General features: G+C 43.4%; 1 protein-coding gene across 6 annotated transcripts; it reads right to left on the bottom strand.

Moving 5' to 3' along the window:
• Positions 1-2120: 2120 nt before the first annotated feature.
• On the bottom strand, positions 2121-22173 carry LOC144379577 (uncharacterized). Of its 6 annotated transcripts, none has more exons than XM_078059387.1 (5): positions 11130-11350; positions 10009-10116; positions 5952-6077; positions 4057-4168; positions 2121-2182 (listed from the first exon to the last, which is right to left on the bottom strand). In XM_078059387.1, exons 1-4 carry the CDS (start codon positions 11201-11203, stop codon positions 4150-4152), a joined length of 327 nt encoding a protein of 108 aa, XP_077915513.1. In that variant the 5' UTR covers positions 11204-11350; the 3' UTR covers positions 2121-2182; positions 4057-4149. The 6 variants fall into 6 exon arrangements, 4 of the variants coding, with proteins under 4 accessions (XP_077915513.1, XP_077915510.1, XP_077915511.1 ...); XM_078059384.1 differs by lacking the exon at positions 2121-2182 and adding an exon at positions 2473-3640; XM_078059385.1 differs by lacking the exon at positions 2121-2182 and adding an exon at positions 2473-3315.
• Positions 22174-22212: the final 39 nt, after the last annotated feature.

Here is a 22212-nt window from a genome sequence, read left to right as displayed (position 1 = left end):
AAATGTCAGGAAGATGATACCTGCTGCCAGGCTGACACCATTTATAAGGTATGATTCATTGTAAGATGCATCCTAGTATCAGAGATCTTCAAATGTGGAAGTATGTTGCTTAGAATCAATGGAATCTGATGAATCTCTAGAATAGCACTTACAACTAGTGTTCCATGAATGGGTTTCAGGTGAGCCAAAATATTGTTCTCTGCTCTCAGGCAGGCAAGCCCTAAGGCTGCTGGAACCCTTGGGCTGGAAACCCTAGGCTTTGAGTATCATTATCTCTCTACCCCAATGTGCCCTTAAACTATTATCATCTACTATGTTAACATGATAGGAAAAGGCTAGGAAGCGCAGCTTTGGAAGATTCCCTTCTTTAGTCTGGCCAGATTTCTGATTTTGCATTTACTACAGGATCATCTGCATGCATCAGGAGGCAGGGGATACTGATGGAAAAGCTGTTCAAATACGCCTGGACCAATGTAGCAGCAAAGCTACACCCTGTTCCAGAGGATAGAAGATACATTCAAGCCATTGAGATCCTTTCTGCATTCATGCTATGAAAGGTCAAAAAGAAATGACTTAAGGGTGCTTATCAGACGCAAACCCATGTGTACACTTTCAACCAGCAATCGCATTCATATTGGTTAGGATAGTTTAGACTCTAAGTAATATAAACCCAAACTCAACTGGCTGAAAGGAAAAGCAACTTCTCGAGCTTTAGAAGTCCAGAGGGAGGGAGTCTTCAGGGCTGGTTAATTGAGCAGCTCCGCAGTGCATTAAGGATCCAGGTAACTACCTGGATCTTGCCCCTCTGCCATCATTGGTTTCTTTGCCTCATTTCCAGGCTAGGTCCTCTCCTGTCTGTGTGAAGGCTGCAGCAACTCCAGATGTGACAGAAGAATGTCCCTGAGCCCCTTGTATTCTCAAGGCCCCCTGTCACTTTCTGCTATTGTCCAGAATTGCATTGGATGCCCAGGTATTCACCGATGACTGTCAATGGGAACAGGACCACGTGACTGGCTAGACCAACCAGAACTTAATTTGAGTCAGGAGGCATTGAGGGGGACCCTGAACCAAATCAATTCTGTTAGCAAAGAAGAGATGGGGGCAGGGTGTCTTTTGGGTAGGCCAAGGGGAGTGTCTGCTGGCCCACTTTTAGGGAGCAGTCTCACAAAGTTGCAACTCCCTGGCGATTGTACCCTCATTGCAGTATTATTTTTAAAGGCAAAAATTTAGAATTAACCAAACTGTCCATCATCAGTAGAGGATCAGATAATAAGTGATGGTACAGCCATAGAATCAAATAGTTATTAGGAAAGAGTGAGGGAGATATGTATGCGATCAACAGGGAAGGGTGTGAGATACAGTTTTCAGTAAAGAAAATGTAGAACAATAAAGGGGGTTTGATCCCATTCTGATCCTTCTATGTGCATTCATGTACACAAATACTCAAAATAGAGTTTGTGAGTTCTGATCGGAAGGGGATTCAGATGGGGTGGTGATGGGAAAGAGGAACTTCCACTTAATAGGTTATATACTTTTGATTGTTTGACTTTTTGTTAACTCAATATAATACTTTTGCAATTAAAAAAAAAGTAAGTTTGCCACACGGGAAGATGTCAAATAGAATGTGACCGTGGCGATAGTGTATTACTTAGTAATGAGATAATACTCCTCTCCTACATTACAGCTACATGTATAAATAAATTAATCCCTATTTTATTACTTCTTTTTTGGAGTCTCAGGCCCACACTGGAGGCGTCTATCTCTTGCTGGTGAACAGTGTAGCCTTTTGAGGGGGGCTGTCCAATCCCGTAGCAACTAACCACATGTGGCTCTTTACATTTAGATTGAGGACAATGAAATAAAACAATTGCTCAGTCACACTAGCCACGTTTCAAGCCTCAGCAACCGCGCATGGCCAGTAGCTGCCGTGCTGGACAGCTTGGATTATAGAGCGCGTTGGGCACTGCAGAAAGGTCCGACGGACCGTGTGGCTCCAAGCCTGGCTTGAGTTCAAGTGTAAGCTTCGTTTCTTAGTAGCCATGTGGCTTTGGGCAAGCGAGTTAACATCTTTCTTCCTTTCTAGGCATTGAAACAGGGATATTGATGATACTTACCTCATAGAACTGTCGAGCAGATTAAAATTCTTGGTGCCTGGTACATGGTAAATCTTCAGTAAAGTTTCCTGTTGTGGTAACTGTTATTAGGAACATTTCTACCAACATTGACTGAACACTTAAAAGTGTTGGGCATTGTCCTCACACCTTTATCTTATGGCTAAAACTGAGGTTTGGCAAGCGAAGTAAAGCTACCCCATGTCACCAGAACAGGCAGGGCAGAGGCTGAGCCTTGTTCCATTCCAAGGCTTGTGCTCCTCGGTGTTTAATCTGTGAGTGACCTTTTCTTAGGGGTTGAGAGGACTGAGTAGCTAACCCTCCCTCTGGTGTCCTCGCGCCCCCCCCACCCCGCCTTTCTCCTCCCTTTCCGAACAAGAGCTGACTGATTCAAAAGGACGATAAGATTTTAGATTTCTTTTTTTTTTTTTTTAAAGATTTTTTATTTATTTATCTGAGAGAGAGAATGGGAGACAGCATGAGAGGGGGAGGATCAGAGGGAGAAGCAGACTCCCTGCTGAGCAGGGAGTCCGACGCGGGACTCGATCCCGGGACTCCAGGATCATGACCCGAGCCAAAGGCAGTCGCTTAACCAACTGAGCCACCCAGGCGCCCCAGATTTTAGATTTCTAATTAGCTTTTTCTTTTCTCTTTTTTTCAATGGTGGAAGGAAAGGTTGGAGATGAGAGGACAATGAAATATGTTAGCAGCTGAAAAAAAATCCATTCTCTGTAGTGTGCGAATATTCTCAGTTTCTTCTTGTAGGTTTTCCTAAAGTCGAATAGTCCTTGTAAAAGGAAACCACTTGTGACCAAACTAAAGAAGGGGAGATCTTGCTCGAAGATGAAGCAGGAAGAGACAGTTATCTTCAAGAGCTCCTAATCAAAGTTTAAAATCATCATATGTCTCCGCTTAAAGGTTCAGTTACACATAGGCCTTGCTTGGGGGGATGAGGTCTGTAGGAAAGCATGTGGATCCCTGTCGACAGTGATGAAGGAGGCTCACGAGAGGAGGCTGGAGGTGTCGTTTTCACTCATGCATTTGGGAGGGGACTTGTGCCCGACACATCTTCTTGGGCTGGACCTGGCTTCATTTTCATTGGTGGAAATGGCACCCTTCACTGGAGAACCTTTAGAATTGTTTTCCTTATTGTGCTGCATGCTGTCAAAAAGATGTGTTCCATTTCAGTGGGGAGAATAAAGCCCTGCAGCAGCACAGAAGAGAACTGGTATCTGCAGATAAGGTCTTGCTTTGTATTTCATTTCTTACGCTACAATTCCAGTTGGCTACAGTTTCCCTGTGAGTCAATATTTATATTGAAGTTATTACCAGGAGCTGAAGTGCTATGGAAAATGCGCCTTCAGTATTTTTCACTCTTTCTAAGCTGAGAGAGAGAGAGAGGGAGAGAGAGAGGGAGGGAAAGTGTGTGTGTGTGTGTGTGTGCGCGTGATAGGGGAGAGGAAAGACAGCTAATGCAGCTTTTGAAAGGCCATTGAGAACTGGCTTGTTAGGGTGTCCCGGCGTTGTGTCTGGGGATCAGAGAAAACGAAGAGGATGGTTAAGCAAGACCATCTTGGGCTGTTAAACCATGTGATGTTAACAGTTGACCAGGAGGGGCACCTGGGTGGCTCAGTTGGTTAAGCATCTGCCTTCGGCTCAGGTCATGATCTCAGGGTCCTAGGATCGAGCCCCACATGGGGCTCCCTGCTCCGCGGGAAGCCTGCTTCTCCCTCTCCTACTCCCCCCGCTTGTGTTCCCTCTCTCGCTATCTCTCTCTGTGTGTCAAATAAATTAAAAAAACAAAAAACAAAAAAACAGTTGACCAGGATTTATCTGTACCCTGTGAAATCCGAAAATGGAATTTAGTTCATCTTTCTAGCTTCCAAGTAATGATTTTGAAATCATTCGAGGCGCTTCACCATAAAATGAATTGTGGATAACTTACCTTGAAAAACTTGAATACAATTTGAATAGAAAAAAACAGGAACTAGTAGGAAACTTTTTCGCTCTTATACTGTTTCTTCCTCTCCGATGCGAATCATGAGGTTTCTTCGTTTCTGAAATATGATTTATTGAAAATAAATTGTAGCACAACGCCTAGAACGTGGGCCATGCTGGCTTCAATTCTAGCAGGTTTTTTTTTTTTTTTAAGATTTTATTTATTTGAGAGAGAGAGTGCACATGAGAGGGGGGAGGGTCAGAGGGAGAAGCAGACTCCCCGCCGAGCAGGGAGCCTGATGCAGGACTCGATCCCAGGACTCCAGGATCAGGACCTGAGCCAAAGGCAGTCGCCCAACCAACTGAGCCACCCAGGCGCCCCCTGGCTTCAATTCTAGACTCCATGTTGGCAGGGGTCATCTGTGCTTGATTTATTGCTACATTCCAACACCTATCACTGCTCCTGGAACATTGTAGCCATTCCAGAAATATTTGAATGTGTGAATGGGTTTGTGGCTCCTAAGCTTTGTGTGTGTTTGGCGTGTGTGTATGTGGGTGTGTTTAAGCATCTTTACTTGGAGAGTTAATATAATTTCAATTTGTTTGCACTGATGTTGGCTTCTTAGATGTTTGATATGATGATAGGTGAGATCACCACATCCTTCCACATACGTGCTTGCCAAGTTCTTCTCCTGTGGAATTAGTTAAAGCATACATTTCTCTTCCAACATTTCTTTCTAAGTTGATTCTGGATGGAGAAGTTTCCAGCCTGGAATGATTACAATTGAAAGAAACTTTTTTCCTTATTCTTCCTGATGTCGACACAACCACTTCTCTCTTTTAAAATGATAGCATTACAGCTTGGATTAATGTAATAAAGCCCAGGGATCTTCAGACTGGGGCCTGTACATCCCAGGGGGTAAATGAAGACTTTGTAGAGGATACTCGGGCATTGAAATGTGAGAATTCATTCTGTATCCTCAACATCCCCATTGGTGATTTTCTAAAACTGACCTGCCTCAGAATCCTGTGGGCTCTGGTTGTTTCTCCTCTCCTATCTCTCTTTTCCTAGTGTTCTTCTCCCACTCTACAAAAGAAAGGCTCTTCCTTTCTCTTACCCTCAGCTGTCTCAAATCTTTCTAAAGTATGTTGCCTGGGGTATAAAAACCTTTGAGATATCAAACAAAGGGGCAATTTCATTTGACAACATATATTTATTAAATACCTACTATGGGGGGTGCCTGGGTGGCTTAGTTGGTTAAGCATCTGACTCTTGGTTTCCACTCAGGTCGTGATCTCAGGGTTGTGAGATGGAGCCCAGCATGGGACTGCTTGCTCAGCGTGGAGTCTGCTTGGGTTTTTCTCTCTCTCCCTCTGTCCCCTCCCCCCATCCACGTGCTCTCTCTCTCAAAGAAATAAATAAATCCTAAAAAAGAGAGAGAGAGAACACTTGGGACACCTGGGTGGCTCAGTCGGTTAAGTGTCTGACTCTTGATCTCAGCTCAGGTCTTGATCTCAGTGTCATGAGTTCAAGCCCCATGCTGGGCTCCATGTTGGGCCCAGCATGGGCCACTTTTAAAAACAAAAGTGAAAAAAAATAAAAACAAAAGTGAGAAAACACTATAAATATCCTAATTATTAAATAAAGAGCTTGTTCCTATATTTTTAAAATGGATAATCTGTAGCTATCAAATTACTATGACATTTAAGTTTCACTGGATACATATAAAAAAATAATGTCACAATTTTATTTTAAAATCTCAATATTTACAATTACCAGAAAATGCATCTATGAAATTATTTAAACTTAGGAAAAATGTCAAGTACTTAAATTTGTGCTGAGAGCACAGAATTTTTCAAAGTTCCCAAGATGGAGCGGGGCAGGGGAGCCATGTAAATTACCTTGTGAAGACCAAACTAGAGCTTCCGTGTTTTGGAAAGGGAGCTGCTAGGCGAGGGGCCCAATATACACGTGACAACACGGCCTGGTTGTAACTGATATTTGGCAGAATCGTACTAATGCTTTCCCTGAAGGGACAGAAAAAAAAACAAAAGCGTGCAGATCGCTTATAAAATGTTGGCTTAATAATCACTGGTTTTAAATGGCCACCACAAATACAAATAATTAAATTTTGCAGTCATTTTGGACTGTCATCTCTAGAGGCCAGAAAAGTATGATAACGTAATTGAGGTACTATTCAAGGTTGATGAACCCCTCTGCAGCTATAACCCAGAAAGGATTATACTCCAGCACCAGCATCAGTCGATATAGAGCCCCTCTCACAGGGAAATGGCACGAACACAGTCCAGTTTGATAGAACCTTGGCCTGGAACAGCATGCTCATTGTGTACAGCCCCCTGTGTTGTCCAGCATGGAAGTCTGTTGTACTTTACGCCTGCGGCTAATATTTAGTGAGCACTTACTATATGCCGGGGATTGTGCTAAGGGGTGGTTGTATACTGGTGAGCAAAAGGACATGACCTGTTCGTGGCTGGGCTCAGTGTCCACCTCCTGGGGAGGATCAGACGAACTTTGCTGGGGGAAAGATAAGCAAGGAGAAGCTTCAGACACCATGCCTAGTGTTAGCATGCAGTCGATATCAGCTGTGATTAGTTAGTAGAAAGTAAATCTGTTGCTACTGCTTACTGGGACCACCGGTATTAGCTCTAGCCCTGCTGACGGCCACCAGGATTGCTACCTAGGTCCTATACATCTTACTTCCAGGGGCACCACTGGAAAGAGCACCAACCTGGACGTTGTTGTTGTTGTTGTTTTTTTAATGTGCCAGGCACTGTTTTAAACACTTTACAGACCTCACTTCATTTATTCCTCGCAACAGGACATTATTGTGTCCCTTTTACAGATGAGGCAGCTGAGGCACAGGGAAGCTAAATTACTTGCTCAAGAGCACACAGCTATTAAGGAGTGGAGCCTGGATTCAATCCCAGGCAGTCGAGCTCCAACGACACTGACTCTTCTGTCTTAATCATAATAGAATTAAGAGTTAATATTTATGGAGCACTTAATCTGGATCAGGCCTTGCGCTAGCCACTTTACATAAGTTATCTAATTTAATTTTCACAGTAAAGTAACTCTGGTTTATCATCTCCAATTTCCAAGGAAACGGAGGCATGAGGCAGTTAAGTAACTTGACCAAGAGTGCACCGCTGGCAAATGGCAAAGCCAGGATGTGGAGCGAGGAGTCCCATCCAGATCCTCGGAAGTCTGTTCTCTGGAGTTCCATAGCAGCTCGTTTCCAGAGGTGCTTCCACAGCTGATGGCCTTACTTCAGGGCTTCCTTCATTAGGGCCCCCCTGGCCACCTTTCATCCCACTGCTTACCCACCATCAGAAGCAGCCACAGCGTGGGGCACCTGGGTGGCTCAGTGAACTGAGCGTCCAACTCTTGATTTTGGCTCAGGTCATGGTCTCAGGGCTGTGAGATGGAGCCCCGTGTTGGGCTCCACACTGGGTGTAAAGCCTGCTTGGGATTCTCTCTCTCCCTCTCCCTTTGCCCCTCCCCGCCTGCCCCGCTCTTGCAAAAAAGAAAAAAAGAAAAAAAAAAAAAGAAGAAGCTGCCACAGTGTCTCAACACACCATGTATTAACTTCAAATTGCCTTGCCCTAAAAATATTTAGTGTCGATGTTACTGAACGGGTTTTAAAAGTGCCAATGTTGCTTTAGTGATCAGGGTAGGAGGTACAAAAATCACACAGAATCTGACTCTTACTAGCTGCTATCGCAAACCTGGGTGGGCTGTTGTTTTCATGATGGTACATTTTAGGATGGGGTCATCATCAAACTATATGGTAAGAACTAAAGCTGGTTCTTTTTACTACAAGGATCATAATCTGACTTTGAAACAGTTGGTATGAGATGATGACTTCCAGCTGCCTGTTTTTCCCAAAGGAGCCCTCCCAAGTAAACGGATGTGCCCCGCACACGGCTCCCTCTGAGGCCCGCCACTGTTCAAGCAGTGGTTCGCACAGTTCACAGTTGAGATGCTGGCCCGGGAACCAGCCAACTGCGGCTTACGAGCAGAGGGACGCGCAAGTGCGGGTGCGCTGGGGCGCGGCAGGGGCTCCAAGCTCAGGGGGCGTCTCCCTCTCGGCAAAGCGTTTGTTTATTAATGAACACTTACTAAGGACCAGATTCTGTCAGGTACTAGTTCTATAAAGATGAGTGAAATGTAGTTTTGCCCTGCAGAAACTCAGAAGCCGAAATGATAGATCAAAGTACACACGGGGACTCCTGGGTGGCAGAGTTGGTTAGGCGTCTGATTCTTGGTTTTGGCTCGGATTGTGATCTCAGGGTCCTGAGACCAAGCCCCACGTCAGGCTCTGTGCTTGGTGTGGAATCAGCCTGGGATTCTCTCCCTCTTCCTCTGTCCTTCCCACTTGTGCTCTCTTTCTCTCTCAAAGAAATAAATAAATCTTAAAAAAAAAAAGTGTATACGAATCCTTGTCCCATACGGTGGCAGGTTGGTATTTAAAAGTTTGGGGGTGGGGGCGCCTGGATGGCTCTGTCGTTGGGCATCTGCCTTCAGCTCAGGTCATGATCCCAGGGTCCTGGGATCGAGCCCCGCATCGGGCTCCCTGCTCCGCAGGAGGCCTGCTTCTCCCTCTCCCACTGCCCCTGCTTGTGTTCCCTCTCTCGCTGTCTCTGTCAAAAAATGGATAAAATCTTTAAAAAAAAATAAAAGTTTGGGGAGGCAGGGTCCATCTAGTTTGAGAAGTGGGGATCTGGGAATACTTCTCAAAGTTGGTCTTATAGATTGAATGTTTGTGCCCCTCAAAATTTATATGTTGACACCTAATCCCTAGGGTGATGGTGTTAGAAGGTGGGCCTTTGGGAGGTGATTAGGTCCTGAGAGTGGAGCCCTTCATGAATGGGACTAGTGCCCTCATAAGAGAGACCCCAGAGAGATCCCTTACCGCCTTTCACCATGTGAAGACACAGCAAAAAGACAACTGTCTATAAACCATGAAGCTGGCTCTCTCCAGGCACCGAATCTGTGGGCACCTTGATCTTGGACTTCCCAGCTTTCAGAATTCTGAGAAACAACATTTTGTTGTTCATAAACCACCCTGTCTATGGTAATCTTGAAGGTCTTGAAGGATAAACAGGAACCCAAAGATGGAGAGAGAGGAGAAGAGCACTCCAGATGTGCTCTTGTGGAAACACATGGCACCACTGAGTTGCTTGTGGGGTCGGGATCTCGCATGGCTGTGGTAGCATGGGACCGTATGTGTCGGAGGCCGGGAAGCAGGGGAGGGAGGCAGGTACGGACTACACATCATGATGGGCTCTATATGCAATGTCGGTGGATTTGGACCTTATGCTGAATGCCGTGAGGAGCCTCTGAAGGACCGTAGGCAGGAAGAGATGTGTTCAGACAGGCATTTTGAAAAATAGCTCCTGCTGCAGAGAGTGGTATGATCTGGGATGGGCCTGTGGGGTGTTGGGCAGGGGAGCTGGGCAGTAAGTTTGGAGGATGGTGGCCCAGATGGGAGGTAAGGGTAGTAATCCTTCTGTGAAACTGCTCGAGACCCTTAGGAGGTGGAATAAGCCAAACTTCGTTTTGGCCTGAATATGGACAGTAAAAGAAAAAAATGAAGCTTAGGCCGATCGATTTCTGGCTTGCGAAGTTTCTGGCTTACCGCACTGGGGGGTGTTGGTGGTGGCACAAAAGAGAAGGGAATTTGGAAGGACGGGTGACAGAGATGCAGTTGATGAGGTGGGGAATGCAGGGGTGGGGGGCGTTCGTTGCCTCTCAAACTCAATCTTTTCTTCTTCTGCATCAATAGAGCCTTGGATTTCTAGTGAAGCTAAATAAGTACATCGCTCAGGTTTCTTTGCGTCTAGGTCTGGCCGTGTGACTCTGTTCTGGCCAGCATGATCAGACTGAGGTATCATGTGATAAGTCTGGGGATCATCCTGGAAAGAAGCCGGTACGCACCTCTCACTCTCTTGTTTTTGGTTCCTGAGCTCAGAGGAGCCTGGATCTCTGACAGCTTGCCGGAGCAGGGTGCCGTAGGAACCCTGAACTACCTGCTGCCCGTGCCGCCTACAAGGAAAAACCAAGCTTTCACATTGCTTAGCCACACATACGTGAACCGCACTCTACTTAATTCACATCATTTGTGGGACTGATACACACTCTAATTTGACGACTTGCGAGTATTATCAGCTCAAATAAATCGTTTTACGGTTATTCAGTGAAAAATCTTAGACACACAGGATTTCACTTCTGCAACTCTGGTTTTCATTTCTACCAAATTCTCAGAACAAATCTTCCTGGGTCCTGGGGAATTCAAGGATATGGTCAAATGCATGTTTGGATCTTCTCACCTCCTATATAATCCCAGAGAATTACAGCTGGTGTTCTGTTAATCATGTCCTCTTACTCTGTCCATTCCTTCCTGCGGAAACCACAGTAAAGGCTCTTGCCCATGTTTTCCCCTCTCTCCCTCTGCTTCCTACTGACCTTGATGCTTCCCCACGGGGCCCCTCATGGCATGCTAAGCCTTCTGTTTCTAGGGATCTGATGGTATAAAAAACTTCTTTTTCATGGCAGTCTCTTCTGGGTCTGCCTGCCTCAGCATACTTAATTCAAACAAATCCCAGGTACCCTTAAAACAGTGTGTGCCTTGATTTCCCTGGCAGATGGACCAGTGTGCAATTCTGCATCAGATGTTGTTCATTGATTCATTCACATTCATGGCATTTGTTTTACGAAAGTGATGATTCAGTATTGCTGAGCATTTGGGGTTTAGATCTGATGCATCATTAGTTATTAATAAAGTCATGTTATGTAATCCTTAAAGTAAGTACATACATACCCCTCTAGGTGCTTACTGTTTCTCTTTTCTGAATATTTGTTCTATTAATTGATGTTCACGTAGCACTTATAAACTGCATACGGTACATTTACGCAGGTAAATTATATGCTTAATAAGAAATAAAATATCTGCTCCTGGGAGCTTGTAGTTAAGAAAACTATGTTATTTAGAATTAATATTATATACTAGGTAGTTGTGACTAAGGTCGCCTTTCACTGAAAAGGAAAGAAATCCTTACCCCGGGAGCCATGACGGAGCGGTTAGAGTCCCGAGTGAGTCATTGCCACACGTGGAACCGGAGAACTGATGCATTGCCTTTCTTCTTATTCTGAGTTGCTGCTGCCGAAACAATCATGCATCCAGCACAGTGGCTTGTTAGCAGAAGTTGAGGACTAAATGACACGTAGGGCCCATTCAGTTCCAGTGTGTATATATCCAGTTGAAGCTAACCCAGGATGTAAACATCTGTATTTACACAACGGATAGATTAAGGATAATTCACTTTCCTGAGGATTTACCACTGCATGCTCTTTTGAAATGAACTAACCCTGGGACGCCTGGGTGGCTCAGTCGGTTAAGTGGCTCAGATCATGATCCCAGGGTCCTGGGATCGAGTCCCGCCTCGGGCTCCCTGCTCAGCGGGGACCCTGCTTCTCCCTCTACCTGCTGCTCCCCCTGCTTGTGTTCTTTCTCTCTCTGACAAATAAATACATAAAATCTTTAAAAAAATAAAATGAACTAACCTTATATAATGTATGACTTGATTTTTTTTTAAGATTTTATTTATTTATTCGAGAGAGAGAGAGAGTGCACGAGAGGGGGTAGGGTCAGAGGGAGAAGCAGACTCCCCACGGATCAGGGAGCCGGATGTGGGGCTCGATCCCGGGATTCCAGGATCATGACCTGAGCCAAAGGCAGTCGCTTAACCAACTGAGCCACCCAGGCACCCCTATGACTTGATTTTTAAAGCATCCCTCCTGCATGCAATTTTGCGGGGGATAGAATCTGTGGTGCAAAGGAAGGTGGGGGGGGGAGTGGGACTTACAGACATGGAATGGAGCAGTTTGTTTTTAGGTCCTTTGTGACTTTCTCTCCACGTTCCATCAGCTTCTAAGGTGAGATATTCTTTAGAACATATTGTGGTATGCAGAGATGGAGGCTTGATGGCGAAGTATTAAGAGGTTAATTAAATATATAAAGTTCTAGCATTCCTGATGTAATGGGAATGCTAACAGTCTTTGCAAGGGTCTAAATAACCCTGCCTTCAATAGAACAGTTTATAGCTTTCCCAGCATGTTACCTGCATGATCTCATTTGTCTTCGTAACAACCTTACGGAGGAGAAAGCAAGGTGATATTTTCATCTCCATTTCGCTGATCATGGTCCACAGTCACATGGGTCACAGGAGTTGGGGCTGGGACTGGAACACAAGCACTCTCCTCCCAGTCTAGGGCATGTCCTATTACTCCAGGAGCACCCGCTTCGGCTGCCCTTGGTGTAAGTGAGCCACTAATCCCTGATTTCAACTCCCTGAATTTTATATCATTTTCATCACCTCGGCAAGAAAACCAGTCCTCCTTACTACTTCACTAGTGTGTCTTAATCAGCTCTGAAATGTGGATTTAGTGATTCCTGGTTGTCGTTTGAGTGTAGATATTGACAGCGGAAATTATTTACTCCTGAAGCCCTAAGGGAAAGTAATGTGAGTTGTGTGGCTTTCCTGCCAAATACTCATTGGCTTCTTCATAATAAGAAGAAATGTTGAGAGATGCATTTATTTATTTGTGATGACGAATGTTTATATAAAATGAGAATCAGAAAACTACTTAGATAATAATCCAGTTTTAAAGAAATTATATTAACAGTGTCCTCTTTAGTAATACCTGGCAAATACTGTCTTAGGAATGGAAAATTCAATGCAAGCATTATAAAATAATTCTGCTGTAATGAAACACATCTTCAAAAGAAAGAGTTTAGGGGTGCCTGGCTAGCTCAGTCATTGAGCACTGACTCCTGCTTTCAGCTCAGATCATGATCTCAGGGTTGTGGGATCGAGCCCTGCGGGGGGCTCCATGCTCAGCACTGAGTCTGCTTGAAATTCTCTCTCCCTCTCGCTCTGCCCCTTCCACTCGTGCTCGCTCTCTCTCAAATAAAATAAATCTTTAAAAAAATAATAAAGACTTTTAAAAAGTCTGATACAATTATTGTCCAATGAATACGCACGTTAAGATAGGCACCTCAGGAAGGTCAGCTTTGCCTGGAGTGAGACCTCAGGGGAGAACCACCTTTACATCCTTCACTCAGAGGGGAATTCTCCCCAGAGTAATGGACAGATACTGAATTCAAATCAATTTGACTCAAGTACGGATAACGGCAATAGCCTGTCGGTAGCAAGAACCTTCTGTGGTTTCCCTTTCCAGACAAGAAGGTGTCCCCTGGGATGAGCTGAACTGCTGTTGAATGCTTGACACTAGAAAGAGCACCATGTCCTACTTGACTGGGTGCAGAGGAAAAAAATATCAATATCATGGTGAACACCTGATTCTTACAACAAGATGGAATCCCGTAACTTCTCTGACCCCATCAGAAGTTTTCAAGACCAACAATTATGGGTCATGTGTGATCTTCATACTGACTGAATTTTGTTGAGCTTCATGCATAAAAATATCCTTAGGATTTGTGGCCAATGTCCCTTTGAGTTCTGTGTTTTGACCTTGTAAACATCCTTGAGTTTTTGAGCAATTTCTTGACTTTTTGACCAAACCCGCTCTAAATGCAAAATGAGGCAATGAAAGCGATACCTATTCTGTAATTAATTAGCATAATGTGGTGGCAATATGATGTGGTAGAAAGGTTATAGGTATTCACATCCTCACTTTGCTTCTTTCTAACCTTAGATATTTAGATCTAACCTTAGATCTTAGATCTGATCTATATCTTAGATCTAACCTTAGATCTGACCTTAGATATCTAACCTTAGATAACCTAAGGTATTACTTAGATATTTGTGTCAAATTTTCCTTTTCTTAAACAGGAATGCAGATGCCTGATTTGCCAAGTTATTGTGAGTAGTACATGCAGCAAATATATATGGCATTAGTGTATACTTAGAAGGTACTTCTAGGAAAATGTAAGTTTGTGAAGGTTAAAGTAAGATTCAGCATGAGAAGATTCAGCCTTGATTTATCCACGTAGTCTAGATTTCCACCATAAATTCCTGAGAGCTAACAAGTGACAAAGATTTTACTTGCTGTATATTCAACATGGTTCAGCCAAACCATGCAAAACGCTTTTCCCTAAGATAGGGATGTTAAACAGGTTTCATCTAAGTGTCATCTTGATCTGTTGGTTGGTTGCGCCTGCCTGAGAGCTGTGTCAAGACCAGGACTGCGGGTGGCTTCAAAGGAAAGAGTGCAATCATTGATTAGTCATGTCTGATGTGGAGTTGGGAGTAGGGGTGGTGGCACGTGGGCAGGCATTTTCCTTGTCTGGCCTAAGACGCTTTTCCTCATGCCTTCACCCCACAACAGAGATTTCTCTAGTTCTACTATTGCTGAAATGCATGCAAGATGCCCAGAAGTAATTCTTCATTATTGGAAAGAAAGGCAGCTTGTTTAAGTGAGACTATGGAAAGGCAGAGAGCAGGAAAACTATTCTCGCTGGTTTCATGTCTCCAAAACTCCATGCCCTGCAACTAGTCCTTCAGCCACATGGAAATGTCTCTCATTTCCCAGGATAGTCCTGCTCTTTCATAACTACATGCCTTGACACGTGCTCTTTCTGCTGCTGAGAATACCATTCCCCGTGTTTTGCCACTTGGCAAATTCCACTTACCCTTCAAGCTCAAGCTCAAGTGGAGGGAGGCCTGGTGGCTTCTGATTTTCCTTATGTCCCTGATGCCCAGCTCAGAACAGGCCCTCAATAAATAAATGTTGATTGAATAAGGTACATGGATATAAAGAGGGAGATGTGGATGAGCTGGAAATCAGGAATTTTCCTGAGAAAATAATCCAGGTTTGGGTGCTATGTTGCTTCCCCATAGCGTTTGTAAAAGCATCCTGTTTGGGTGCCTTTGTGTTTTGAAGGGGTACTAGCTCTGATTCAGGGTTAAGATAAAAAGCAAAGTTAATATTTGTGGTTTTTTAAAGACTTTTTAAAAAATTTATTTGTCAGAGAGAGAGCGAACACAAGCAGGGGGAGCGGTAGGCAGAGAGAGAAGCAGGCTCCCCGCTGAGCAGGGAACCTGACTTGGGACTCCATCCCAGGAGCCTGGGATCATGACCTGAGCCGAAGGCAGAGGCTTAACCGGACTGAGCCACCCAGGTGTCCCTCAAAGTTAATATTTGAAATGGGCATACTGAATGATGATGATTGAGTCTTATAGGATATAAGACTAGCAAGATTTGAACCTTTAAAAAATTGTGATAAAGTACAGCTAACATAAAATTTACCATCATACCTATTTTTAAGTGTATACTTCAGTGGCATTAAGTACATTCACACTGTTGCACAATCAATTACCACTACCCATCTCCAGAAATCTTTTCATCTTGCAAAACTGAAACTCTGCACTGATTAAACAGCATTTCCTTATCCTTCCTCCCCTCAGCCCCTGGCAACCACCATCTGCTTTCTGTCTCTATGAATTTGATTATTTTAGATAACTCAGATAAGTGGAATCATACAGTACTTGTCTTCTCACGATTGGCTTATTTAGCTTACCGTAGTGTCCTCAAGGCTCATCCACACTGTAGCATGCATCAGAATTTCCATCCCTTGTGAAGCCGAATAGCATATTCCATTATATGCGTATTCCACATTGTATTTACCCATTCATCTGTCCACGGACACTTGAGTTGCTTCCACCCCCTGGCTATTGTGAATAATGCTGCTGTAACCAGGAGCGTACAAATAATCTTTTCAAGTCCCTGCTTTCAATTCTTCTGACTGTACACCCAGAGGTGGAATCGGCGGATCATACTGTAATTTTATTTTTAATTTTTTGAGGAACCGCCAGACTGTTTTTCACAGCAGCTGCAGCATTTCACTTCCCCACTAATGGTGCACAAAGGGGTCCAATTTGTCCACATCCCTGCCAACACTTGTTATTTTCTGGGTTTTCTTGGATAATAGTCATCCTATTGTGAGGTGGGTATCTCATTGCAGTTCTGATTTGCATTCTCCTTGTTATTTGCGGTATTGATCATCTCTTCATGTGCTTACTGGCTGTTTGTATATCTTATTTGGAGAAATGTCCATTCAAATTCTTTGCCCATTTTTTAATCAGGTTGTTTGATTTTTGTTCTTGAGTTCTAGGAGTTCTTTATACAGTCTGGATATTGAGGCACCTGGGTGGCTCAGTCGTTGGGTGTCTGCCTTCAGCTCAGGTCATGATCCCGGCGTCCTGGGATTGAGCCCCGCATCGGGCTCCTTGCTCGGCGGGAAGTCTGCTTCTCCCTCTCCCACTCCCCCGCTTGTGTTCCCTCTCTCACTGTCTCTCTCTCTGTCAAATAAATAAATAAAATCTTTAAAAATAAATAAATAAAATATACAGTCTGGATATTGACTCCTTACCACAAATGTTACTTGCAAATATTTTCTCCCATTCTTCGTGTTGCCTTTTCACTCTATTATGCCCTTTGGTGCACAGAAGTTTTAAATTTTAATGCGGTCCAGTTTATCTGTTTTAGCTGTTGTTGCCTGTGCTCTTGGTAACAGACATCATTGACAAATCCAATGTCATAAAGATTTTCCTGTATGTTTTCCTCTAAGAAATCCATTTTGAATTAATTTTTATATATGGTGCAAGGTAAGGGTACAACGTCATTGTTTCTCATGTGAATACCCAGTTTCCCCAACACCATTTGTTGAAAAGGCTGTCCTTTCCCCATTGAACGGTGTTAGTATTCTTGTTGAAAATCATTTGACCATAAATGTGAGGGTTTATTTCTGGGCTACTTTATTCTGTTGATCTATATGTCTGTCTTTAGGCCAGTACCACACTGTTTTGATTACTGTAGCGTTGTAGTAAGTTTTGAAATAAGGAAATGTGAGAGACTGGGAATTCCGGGTGGCCCAGAAAGGCCCATTCCACATTGGAGTAACCCTTCTCTCTAATCTACACAATTGACGGTCTCTGGATACATGGATTTTGGCCTTTGAAAAAACGAATTGTAAGACATAACCTGCCTATTCTCTACTGATCATACCTACGAATAACACTTTTTATTTCATAAAAATTCAATTGCCAGAGAACACCTTGGTATTCCTCTAGATAGAAAATATAAGAACAGCTTCAGTTTGGGCATTTAAGGAAGTTTGGGGTCACTGTTCCAGGCAGGCTGTGTCCGATGGAAGGTAGGAGAATTATTTTGCAACCGGAATGTCTAGAGTTATTATTTTTCCCACAGAGCGTGTTTATTTCTCTTTGACAGTTTTTGAAGTTATGGACCCTATTTCTATCTGAAGAAAGAAAGTGGTATACAGTAAAATCTTGTGACATTAGGCTGGGTAAAACCAGATGTACTGATTTTCTTTTAGATGAGGACACCCATTTCAATAACTGAAGGAACTGAGAATGTTTGACGTTCTGTGAACACGCTAAGCTGACTTTAAGTGAAAGATGATCCCCGGCTCTTCATACTTGATTTAAAAATAAACTATATAATTAAATGGCTATAGATACTGCTTTTGTGGGGAGGAAAACAGCCACCGGATTCTTCGCAATGATGCCAACAGGGCAGTAGGTTTCCTAACCCTTTGGCAAAATAGAGAATCAATACCAATCAGGAAAAAATGCTAACAAAAGGGAAAATCTCACGGGAACCACAGGCCATAAAAGATTTAAAATGTGAATAAAACATCACAGGTCAGCATTAAAATAGACAATACATTTCTCTGCCAAGGCAAAGCATCTAGCCACTAAGCAGAGGCACAACACGAACCCAACCAGACCGAGGGGACAGAGAGAAAGCCCTAGACCAACCATTTGCCCCTTCACTTCCATGCGGAAAGGGGTCTCCTTTCACAAGGAGATGGTCACTCCAGAAGCAGCATTTGGGGTCAGACATTTCCCCCTTTTTCAAAGGTAAACATCTTTGGGAATAGAAATCTTGCCCATATGTAATTTCTAGGATTATTAGAACAAAGAAGTCAGACTTGCTTTTAAAAAGGGAAAGATGATTACCTTTTGTTTAATTTTGTAAATGAATAAGAAGCTTTGAAATACAACCCGGGGAAATGATGAAGTCAAGAAAAGGCCCAGTATAGATAGGCTGCGTTCTCACTGAAAGGAAATTAAAGCTATCTCCAGTTGGAAGGGTTTTATGGACTCAGTGGAGAGGAACACTCAGTAGCTGATAATTCTTTGGGATCATCAGTTCTCACTGAGTGGCCTCTCATCATGGGAATTTCCATATTTCAAAGCCAAGTTCTTAAAATAAAATAAAACAAAACAAAACCAAAGCAAAACAGAAAACAATGTTTTGGCATCCAGCCATTATCAAGGGAGTGCATTTGGCAAATATAAATAAATTTTATTATTTTTTGCCAAATCATGGAGCGTGGGTCTGTATCCTCACCACTTATAAAAGAATGCGATCAACCTCCAATCAGAGGCAGCCGATGGGAGGTGACCCCAGGCGACCTGATTTCGCTCGTGTCCCTTAAAGTCGCTGATCTACCAGCATTCATGCCCTAATGGTCTCAGTTCCACAGGCAGGCTTGCCAAGATAAATTAAATATCTATTTTAATGACTGGAGTGTATTAGAAACCCACACACGGATTTCACAGCACTTCCAATTTAGAATTTAGAATGTTTTCAAAGCGGTTCGTAGAACTACATTTATGTCCTTGTGTTAAAAAGAACTACGGGGCTTACTACAGAGACATAGTAACAACCTCTAGTTCCTGTTCCTGTTTTTCAACTGGCCATCTGGCCTTTCTTAATCTTTTGAAGTTCATGTAATGATGGCGACTGCTTACTGAACACATACGAATGTGCGTGGCAGTATGCTAAACCCTTTATTGACATGGGATTTTGCATTTAATTCTCATAGCATCCCTGTGAGATAGAGGATGTTATTACAGCCACTTCAGAAATACAGAAACCGAGGCTTGGTGAACTTGGCCAAAGCCACCCAGCTCTACCACCGCAAGCGAGCCAAGGCAGTGTGAAGCCAGTGTGGGCTCCTGATAGGCGTTGCCCGGTGCTTCCCTCAGAGTTCAGGCAGTGTGCATCGTGTCAACATTCACATGCATCTCACCTGATGACTCGGCTAATGCCCCTGCGCTGGGACTGCCGGTATTTTCAGTCCTGATGAATTGCATCCCGTTTTCCTCCTTTTAGTTTTGTCTCACCCATCTATTTCCCCTTTTCCAGAATTGTTTGTCTTACAGGATCTGTAGTTATCTAGAAATGCTTGTTTTCTCGGTGTTAAATGAAACTCATATCATCGTTTGAAGTATTGTCCTTGCTGTTCTAGCTTGTCTGGCTTCAGTGATAGCGTTTTTAGTTCGATTTGGAGGCAGCTTGTGGAGGAGATCACTTGGCATCTGTTATTTACATGTGAACCTGTGAGATCTACAAACTATAACGACGGCACATGATAATGCAGTATCTATACTGCCCTTCGCCTTGTTCTTCTTCAAATGGTGACACAAACCACTCGCACCTGGCTGGATGTTTTCCTTGAGCAATCATAGTTGTGGAAAGATCTAGAACGCAGGGTTTCTTTTTTCTCTCTCTCTCTCAATTTCTTTCTTTTATGGTTACTCTTCCTTCAGATAAAGTTGTTGTACAGCTGGCCTCCAGCTGGGAATATTCTAATTAAGCAACATAAGAAGAACTGAATGGTGCAAAATATATTTGTGAGCAATTTAGTAAAAATGCTAATGTTTCATGTTCATGATAGTATGATTTATCATAGCTAAAAATAGAAAATAATGTAAATATGCCTAAATAAGGGATTAGTTAAATAAATTATATGCCATCCGTGTGTTAGAATATCATGCTGCCCTGAAAAGTCATATTTTATTTTATTTTTTAAAAAGATTTTATTTATTTATTTGAGAGAAAGAGAGAGCAGGGGGAGAGGAACAGGGAGAGGGAGAGAGAATCTCAAGCAGACTCTGCACTGAGCACAGAGCCCAATATGGGGCTGAATCTCACGACCCTAAGATCATAACCTGAGCCAAAATCAAGAGTCAACACTTAACCGATTGAGCCACCAGGTGCCCCAAAAAGTCATATTTTAGAACAGATTTTAAAGGGATAGGAGAGGGAGCCTGGGTGGCCCAGTCTGTTAAGTGTCGGCCTTTGGCTCAGGTCATGATCCCAGGGTCTTGGGATTGAGTCCCACATCGGGATCCCTGCTCAGCGGGGAGTCTGCTTCCCTGTCTTCCTCTGCCCTTCCTCCCCTTCTCGTGCTCTCTCTCTCTCGCTCTCTCTCAAATAAATAAATAAAATCTTTTTAAAAAGGTATGGGAGAAATGTGTATGATAGATTATTAAGTGACAAAAGCAAATGATAAAAGTAGTAGGAGTTATTCCTTAATCCAAGAATTATTTAGATGTGTATCTTTTCTTTTCTAAAAATATTGTTTTAAAATTTTTGCTTTCATGTTTATCCTTGGTTTATAGTTTTTACATTCTTGTGGATACACAACCTGGTCTCCATGTCATTGGTTCTTCGGAATTTGTTGAAATTTTCTTCTGAGTTGGTACGGGTCTTAGGGGCAGCCCATTTTTATACTGGTATAGTGGCTGGGTTTTCATTTCACATGATAGTTCAAAATTAACTCCCATATACAAGATTGAGCTTGGCATCCTGATCTTTCTCAGGTGTCTCCCAAACCAAGGTGTATGGAGTTAATATTTGTGCTAGATACTTGTCTAGATTTTGGAATGTAAAGGACACATCTTTGGCCAGTTCTAGTATACAATCCTACATCAGAGCCTCTGAGGTTAACCATTTTGGGGGGCGGGGTTGACATTTGATAATTTAAATATTAATCAACAAATGTTGATCTATTGGTTGACTTTAGCTATCGACCGGGATTTCTCAACTTTAACACAACTGACATTTTGAGTTGGATGATTTTTTGTGGGGAGAGGCTGTCCTGTGCCTTGTAGAATGTTTGGCGGCATCCTTGGCCTCTACCCACTAGTTGCTAGTAGCAAAGCCCCTCTCCCCAACTATGACAATTAAAAATGTCTCTAGACATTGCCAAATGTTCCCTAGGTAGCAAGATCACCCCCAGTGGAGAACCACTACTATAGAAAATTGGCCAGTTCCCTTTTAAAACTAGTGACTAAGTGTGAGTTTCACTGAGTCAGTAAGAACATTTATTGAGTATTTAATGTGTATAAGGCACTGTGCTTTTACCTAAGCAGTTTTATTTAGACATGGAGAAGGGGAGCTCTAATCCGCCTTATTTTCATGAAATCACCGGAGGTACACAACGACGCTGTAACACCAGGCTCTAATCTAAATGATAGTGGCAATCACTTTGTCTTCTTAGGGCTCTTGGGAGGATATATGCACAAGGGTCAAAGACTGTTTGGACGTAGCTGTCACTCAATAAACTGCAGCTTTAGTATTATTACCCAGTCTGAGCTCATGCATACGGACCAGGGCCCATCGACCAGCCTGGCTAGTTTGCACTTTCAGCTCATGATACATGCCCCACCCACACGGCTTTCTGAAATGTTTTTATCAAAACAAGCTCCGTGTCCGCGAGCAAACAAACAAGCAAACCAATGAGTTAAAGAAAACAATGTAAGCAAACAAGTGTCTGGCCGATAGTTACAGCTCATGCTCCGAGGTCCTCTGTGCATCAGAAGAGCGGTGATCTGTGCATCAGCATATGGCGCGTGCACGCTATTTCCGTCTTGGGTGGCACCTAGACTCCACAGCTGGAGAATGAATGGTTGTTAGGAGATTTCTTCAGCCTGGTTCATTATCTGCTTTAAACTACGACGGCTCCATCTGAGCAGGCCAACAGGAAGCCTGCTTTTGATTTAACAGTGCTCTGAACAAGCCCCTTCTATGGCTTTCCAAGAATTAATTACAGAGCTTAGGAAAGGCGCCTGCCGCAAAGTCCCATGGATGGCTTCACGAGCAATTACAGCGGCCGCATTGGTGCCGGCAGAATACGAATTTCCTGGGAGGATGGCTTGGGATGAGAGCACTGGCTTGTGGCGATACATACACACGGGCTTCCCATCTATAGCTTACAGGGGAATTTAAAGTCACAAAGTGAGAGGAGATTGGTGCAGCGCCACACGACATCTGGGTTATTGGGCACTCGTCGCCTTGGGC

Source organism: Halichoerus grypus, chromosome 12 (genome assembly GCF_964656455.1).
Source record: "Halichoerus grypus chromosome 12, mHalGry1.hap1.1, whole genome shotgun sequence".
In the NCBI taxonomy this organism is placed as follows: domain Eukaryota; kingdom Metazoa; phylum Chordata; class Mammalia; order Carnivora; family Phocidae; genus Halichoerus; species Halichoerus grypus.
This window is presented reverse-complemented; position numbering and strand designations above follow the sequence as displayed.

Excerpts from the sequence above, each read along its gene's own strand:
- LOC144379577 (XM_078059387.1), bottom strand. The coding sequence starts at position 11,203 with ATGCATCAGTTCTCCGGTTCCACGTGTGGCAATGACTCACTCGGGACT. Across the intron at positions 10,117-11,129 it reads GCTCCGTCATGGCTCCCGGG|GCGGCACGGGCAGCAGGTAG; the intron begins GTAAGGATTTCT and ends TTTTCCTTGTAG. Across the intron at positions 6,078-10,008 it reads CAAAAACAAGAGAGTGAGAG|GGAAAGCATTAGTACGATTC; the intron begins GTGCGTACCGGC and ends CTGTCCCTTCAG.